The 7605-nt window shown below is 40.1% G+C and overlaps 1 protein-coding gene across 1 annotated transcript; it reads right to left on the bottom strand.

The window, feature by feature from the left end:
• Positions 1-654: 654 nt before the first annotated feature.
• NDUFC1 (NADH:ubiquinone oxidoreductase subunit C1) lies at positions 655-7148 on the bottom strand. The gene is made up of 4 exons (XM_082838051.1): positions 7063-7148; positions 6420-6523; positions 4853-4932; positions 655-3871 (listed from the first exon to the last, which is right to left on the bottom strand). Exons 1-3 carry the CDS (start codon positions 7127-7129, stop codon positions 4873-4875), a joined length of 231 nt encoding a protein of 76 aa, XP_082694177.1. The 5' UTR covers positions 7130-7148; the 3' UTR covers positions 655-3871; positions 4853-4872.
• Between the last annotated feature and the right edge of the window lie 457 nt (positions 7149-7605).

The following is a 7605-nucleotide window of genomic DNA, read 5'->3' as shown; positions in this document are numbered from 1 at the left end:
GGTCTTCGCTATACAAGACTGTGTTAAGGCTGAGACAGTAGTTTCCCAGCTGTTAGTCACACTGTTTATAATCCTGCCCTTGAGCACATCCTTGACATTTCTCTTGGTCTTGTTAGGAAAACAAGAACTTAGGGTTAGAGTTAACTTGGTTTATCTAAGATGATCTCCACCTAACTGTGATTGTTGACAAAGACAATATTAGTTTTGAAAACATATTGTAAGAGAGGGAGCTCACGAAGCTCCCTAACCACTGGCACTATTAGTCATACTTACTCAAGTCTTAAGTTCCATATAATTAAAGGCAATTCTCAAAGATTGAGTGATTTCCTAGGCTCCACAGAAAGCTAGAAACAGCTTTGTTTTTTTTTTAATATTAAATCCCTAAGCTATAACCTGTACTTTCAACAGATCAATACGGATATAAAGTGACACAATTTAGAAGAGTATCTAAGAAGACAAATTGGAAAGCAATTTGAAAAAGTGCTGATAAGCACGCTTTTTTTCTTTAACATCTTTATTGGAGTATAATTGCTTTACAATGGTTAGTGTCTGCTGTATAACCAAGTGAATCAGCTATACGTATACATATATCCCCATATCCCCTCCCTCTTGCGTCTCCCTCCCACCCTCCCTATCCCACCCCTCTAGGTGGTCACAAAGCACTGAGCTGATCTCCCTGTGCTACGTGGCTGCTTCCCACTAGCTATCTGTTTTACATTTGGTATGCACGCTTTTGATGGCCTAAAATATTTCGATAAAATGAAGGAGAAAGGGCAATCAAGATGGTAAATTCTTGAACTATTCTTGGAGGTTCCTCAGTACTCTTCCCATCTATTCACTTTCTCTTCTGTAGTAAAATAAACATGACATTCCCCGCCCCTTCCGTATTTTCCTAAGGCTACCAGAACAAATTACTACAGACTTGGATGGCTTAAAACAACAAACTTTATTCTCTCACAGTTCTGGAGGTTGGAAGTCTGAAGTCAGGTGTGAAACATGCAGGCAAGAACCCTTCCAGCTTCTGACGTTTACCGGTAATCCTTGCTTTCCACATGCATCACTCCAGTCCCTGCCTCCATCATTCCTGTCTTCTCCCTGTGTGTCTGTGTCTCTTCTCCTTAGAAACATACAAGTCACAGTGGGCTAAGGGCCCACTCTACTCCAGTATACTCATTTTAACTAATTATATCTGCAAATACCCTATTTCCAAATAAGGTTACATTCTGAGATAATGGGGGCTAGGACTTCAACGTATCTTTTTGGGGACCAAAATTTAACCCATAACAACTTCTTATACTTAAAACTGAGCTCCTATAGCTTGGTTTTTTTTCCTACGGCAACTTAAGAAACTAATTTAATGACTATCTCACAGACACTGAATCTGAAAAAAAAGGTCCGATTTTGATCTAATAATAAACTTGACAATATTTGACATATGAATTTGTCTGTTATCTTCTTTTTTATGGAAATTCTTTTACATTATTGCTAAAGGAACCATCACTTGACCAAGTTCTTCTGAGGAGTTGTGTATCAGAACGATTCTTGTTCAGTCCAGCTAAAACATCTCAGTTTAAGAGACTACTGACTGTAGCCCTCTCTTTACAATGTGGGCTGGGGAAGAGACGGTCTGTGTGCAAAGGAAATAAAGCACATAGGCAGGAAGCAGAGCCCAGAGCAAAAGTCGGGATAACATTTGAATGCCAGGCCCCAATTATTCCTGGGCTCAGGTGCATGCCTGTTACGGCAGTCTGTGAGTCACTCTGTATCCTCATAACCTTGTTTTAGTTTAATGTAATTTGAGTTAGGTTTCAATATTTAGTTTAGAAAGCACCTCTCACCAGCGCCCCTGTGTGGCACAACTCTAGGAGGTGTTACTCAAGAGTAATCTGCATCTGTACTGTCCAATACGGAAGCCACCAGCCCCATGTGGCTATTTAATGAAAAGGAAATAAAACTAAAAAAATGCAGTCACATTAATCGCATTCCAAATGCTCAGTAGCCACATGGGAGTAGTGGCCACTACGCTGGCTAGCACAGGCAGAACATGTCCATCACCGCAGAAAGTTCTTTAGGACAGCCCTAGTCTTCATGAATGGCTCCCCCTGGAGTTACAGAGGCACGATCAAGAAGAAAGTCCACACAGGGCAGCTTTATTTTCAAGGCCTGACATACAGTAAATCTTGCTTGTTAAAGCTGTATTTTATTTCCAACTAAGGTTATCAGTTTCCAGAATTTCAAGTGTCTTAGAGTTTTCTGTTCCCTTTAGGGATGTGAATTTTAAGTGTCTCTTTTAGGGTAAAGTTCCTTGAACTGGGAGTTGATACCTGACTTCTTGGTCCATTACCATGTGACAGTATTAGTTTCCTACTGCTGCTATAACAAACTTAGTGGTTTAAAACAACACAAATTTATTATCTTACATTTTTGTAGATGAGAAATCCGACATGGGTCTCACTGGGCTGAAGTTAAGGTGTCAGCAAGGCTGTTCCTTTCTGGAGGCTCCAGGGTAGAATTTCTTTGACTTCTCTGTCCCTTGGCTCTTGGCCCTCTTTCATCTTCAAAGCTAGCAATGGCCGGCTGAACCTTCCTCATATCACACCACTCTGACACATACTGGTGCCTCCCTCTTCCACTTCTAAGGACCCTTGTGATTACATGAGGCCCAACCAGATAATCCAGGATAATCTCTCCATCTCAATGTCAGCTGATTAGCACACTTAATTCCATCTGCAACCTTAATTCCCCTTTGCCTAACCTAACCTAACATATATACAAATTCTGGGGAATGGGACATGGTCATCTTTAAGAGTCCATCATTCTACTTTCCAGTGATACTGGGCAAATGACTCTTTACCTCTGGTTTTTGCATTTGTGAAATTATGGAATTGGTCTATATAACCCCCTAAGGTCCTTTCCAGTTCTACCACCTAGGACTCCGAATTGACAAAAGTTAATAGTTACTGTTTTATCTGGTCTTTCACTGAATTTGGATTAAATACTTATTCTGAGATAAGGTAACTCTGACTTTATGTTCAGAAGTGACTTCCAAAGGTATTGGGCCGTGAATCTCCCAGAGTAAGTGTTGGCCAGAGCCCGAAACACAAACAAAGCCATTTATAAGGCAATGAAACTTTCTATTTAACATCAGAATGGAGATACAAATAATACACTTTCAAATGTATAGTATTAATACATTAAGTGTTTAAATTATATGTTAATGAAGTGGCATATAAATAGGTGTTAACTGATTCACAAGAAAGGGTTTAAATGAGGGATAAATGAAGTGTTTTTTCATTTGTCTCTATTAGCTCTCACCAACTCCTTTTTTTGAATAGTCTGTTATTCATTGGATGAAAGTCTTATGAGCAAAAAGAGCCAACTGTGGCCATACCGGTGTTAAAAACAGTCACCCAAATGAAACTCATTCAAACTCAAGGAAATGGAGTCAGAAGAAACTCTGGTAAGAAGAAAATAGTATTTGGGTTCTTTGGTATTTTAAATAATAGAGTAGGAGTAGTTCTATCATCCTGATCACTAAATAAGTGTTCTGATTAGAAATCAGAAGTTGATAGAAGAACTAAATCCTCAGCAGTGATTTTTTTTTAAATCTATATCCTTAAAAAGTTTTCTTACCAATGACCCAATTATCAAACGGCACTTTCCACATTAAAATACTTCTAGTAATTTACGTTAGAATTGACATTTTATACATTGTCACAATGTACATAATCTGAAGAATACAGAAGTATTTTTTAATTTAATTATGTGAAACACAAATGCTGACTTGACATATGTTCACATGTAACTCTTTCTCTCAGTTTACAGCTCAACAGATTGGTGAATCCAGAGGAACTGTTATAAACACTAATACCTATAATGAAAAAAAAAAGAAAACTGTAGCATTAACCAGCAAAAGTAATATTAAAATTAGACCATTCTGAACAATGCACCTTAAAGTATCAGGGGAAGTCTAAAAAAACAAATCCACAAAGAATATCAACTCCTCATTTTATCTAAATTTTAGCAAAAAAAAATTTTTTTTAAATCTTAACTACAGGAGTAGCAAAAGCATCTGGTTTTGATTTAAAAAAACTATTTCATTTTTATCTCTTGATTGACTGAAGTAGTGAAATGGGCAAGGTGATAATAATAGAACAAAATGTACATTTGTGATTACTATTTTATTCTCCAGCACATATAAGTTATCTACTTTAATCAACCTAATCCAAGAAAGCTGAGATTTATAAGGATGATTTTTCATTTTACAAAAGGATTAATATAGGATTTCTTTAAAAATATTTTCAGAAATATGGCACACATATACATATAAAATAAACTCACTCTTTTAAATAACAGACCATGCAGTGTATTCTATCTTATTCACAGCTAGGTTTTATCAGGAATTGTCCAACTGGGTGTTAGTTGTAATGACAATCATAATAAAATCGTCATGCAGTAAGAAGTTTAACAATTGAATGCCCTGTCCTCATGGAATTTTACACTCAAGTGTGGTATATGACAAACAGATATTAAGAAATACATACACAAATAATGATAACTTGTCCTAAGTGCTATGAAGGCACTGTGTACAGCACTATTAGATCTAAGGAAATATGATTTTGGTTTCATTCTTAAGCACAACTTCCTTTGAACACAGTCAAAGTGTAATGATTAAAAATGATTATGCTAAGAGATCCTTCAGCCAAGGTATTAAAAATTCATAAATTTGTCACAGACAGGAATATAGGTGCTAAAAAGTATAAACCTAATGAAAAAAGTCAAAACACATTATTTAAAAAGAGGTCAAATTAACTTGCATAGTCTATTCAATCCTAGAAAATCACATACTTACTGTATCAGTATTCCAAAAGTTTATTCCAACCCATTTCTTCTTTCATACTCTAAAACATCTTCATTATGTTGTTTGAAGAGCTAGAAGTAGGTAAGAGTTAAAATTAGAAATGTAATCTTCCTGGCAACTTAAAGAGGAGAAGGAGAAGATCAACTAATGATATTTATATTTTGCAAGGGAAATAAGGATAGATTAAAAGAATTACAACTATTCTAGTTAGAAATAAAAGGCTAAAGGATACAAAAGTCCAAAAGCTATGAATGATATGTACTTGTTCACCACAATCTGACATACTATAAATTTGAGAAGGCAACCCTTAAAAGTTTAAATCCAACTTCTGCAAATAAATTACTTCACTCAGTGGGTAATTAATGGAACGGAGAGCCTTACCACAGAGGGGCTAAAGCAACAGGACAGAGCAGAACCTGGTTATTAGATGGGGTTGGTGGATGTGTACTATACTTCTAACCTCAGAAGTATGATACTGTGAGTGAACGACCAACCCACAACCCCCAACTATATATGTATTAATTAGATGTCACAGAGGACAGCCACTTTCTCAGAACCACTGTCTGACAGCATATGCAACTAGAACGATGGCTGATATAGGGTGACATGTGTTGCAAAGATCCAATATCAATCAGAGCTCTCAGCAACAAGTTTCTTTTTAGGAAAACTTTAAGAACGTATAAAGTTACATTATAACAAACGTTATTTTGAAAGGATTAGTTACTAAGTTGTAAGTAACTTTCAACATCTCTTCCTCCTTTCCATGTCAAAGAGCTGAACCACTTTAATGAAAAAAATCCCAAATAAGAGATCTAAGAGTTGGAGGTGGGCGGCAGTGGAGGAAATTCCAAAACAAATAATTTAAATACTAACGTAACACAGATACTTTTAAAATTTTTATCTATGGAGAGACAGTATTTCACAGTGGTCTACAGTGTAGCTCTGAAGTCAGGGAGAACTTGGTTTGGCAAATTAATTTCTCCAAGTGTTTCCTACATCCGTAAGAGGTCAATAATAATAGTACTACCACATAGTGCTGTTGAAAAAATTAAACAAGTTTTTACAGGTAAAGCATTTGGCATACTGTAAACAAAGACAAAAAAAAAAGAAAGAAAAAGGCTGCTACACACTAGGTACAATTTCCAACAATGTATTTACACAAACATTGTTAAAATCTTATATCTTGTAAGTCCAATGGGATTTAATTTGTATAGCTTGTTCATTTACGATCTGTCCCTATGGCATCTGAAAAAAGTGCCTTCATAAAACCCCAACCTGCCTCCATCTTTATTAAGAAATAAACTAACGGATAATTAATATGTAGTAAAACTGCCATTCACGACAAAACCAGGCGAAGGAACAATGACAGAAATTTCGGCCTCATTATACTTTCTTAATGCCTCTGAAAATATTTTTTAGTCCTTGGAGAAATAGATTATTAGCAGTTACATAAGTAACCTATGGTATGGGAGATTTGCTGCGCAACATTCAACCTCACACCGGTACTTGTCCTCTCCAGCGTGCTGGAGTAGCACGATTTAAGGGAGTATATACTTACATAGATCCACAAGAAAACGGAGGTGCCCAAGGTCAGTCCAACCTTCAGCCAGTCAGGGCTGCCTTGTGGCGGTTCCCGAATGTAGAACTTTGACCGCGCTGAAGCTGAAAGGGGACAGAAAGGGTCTCTAAATCTGTAACTTACCACCCTGTAGGGATAAACCTGACATTTACATGCGTATTGTCGCTTTTAATTCCCCCTTCTACTTCCTCATTTAAACAGCCACAGAAAGAGAGGTTCAGAGAGGCCTAGTAACTCGCCCTGGGCCACCAGCAGGGCCAGACCGGGTAGCGCCTTCAAAGCCTCGTACGCGGGCTTTGGCGACCCTCCGACGTCTCGGGGGTGGGCAGATAGAAGCGCCCCCGGGAGGGTCTCCTTCTCCCGCGTCTGCAGGAGGAGGGACTCAAAGTCCATTCGCCGAAACCCCGAGGGGTCGGACGGCACTGGGAGGAGGGTGGGCAGCGGCTGACGGAGAGCCGAGAGGCGCGGGTGGAGGCAGGCGTGGGCTCCGGGAGGCGGGCCGGCGAAGGTCACTGCCGGACAAGCCCGGGGCGCAGCCGCCTCCTGCCCCTTCGGGGCTGGGTTCGCCCTGGGAGCCGCAGGCTGGAAGGTCGGGGCGGCCTGCTCGAGGAGGGACACTTACAGCCGCTCGGCAGCCTGGCCGGGACCAGCAGCTTGGAGAAAGGGCGCAACAAGGCAGACAGCGCCATCTTGCCGGGTTGGGCTCCGCCTCCTCCAGCCCCGCCGCTCTCGGGGGTCGGCGTCCGGTCGAGCGCTCCCTGGCGGGCGGAGGCGCGGAACCGCGGGCTCTGCGGCCGCGCCGCGTGCGGGCGCTAACCCCAAGAATTGGAGTTACCGCCTGGTACTCTAGCTCTTCTGGTCTCAGCCTTCAATCTGCACAGTGGGATTACGAAGGAGGTGATTACAAGGGGGAAAATGAAAGGTAGTTTAGCCGCGTCCCTGTCCTCGGAGAGTTTATTTCAGACCCCCACCCCCGGGACACTTACAAAGAGAGTTACCAAAATCTTCCTGCGTAAGCCGGGAAACTGCAAGTGAAGAGGGTTGAATAGTAGCATTTTGATCGAATTCGGTGTTTCAGGCACTGCGCCTTAATGCATCATTTGATTTACATGCACTATCATTTCACTTTCACAACGGCCGCAGGACACGCCGTGATTATCATTCT

Source organism: Leucopleurus acutus (genome assembly GCF_964270905.1).
Source record: "Leucopleurus acutus genome assembly, chromosome: 4".
In the NCBI taxonomy this organism is placed as follows: Eukaryota; Metazoa; Chordata; class Mammalia; order Artiodactyla; family Delphinidae; genus Leucopleurus; species Leucopleurus acutus.
Note: the sequence above shows the minus strand (reverse complement) of the source record. Positions and strands in the feature narration are given on the sequence as shown.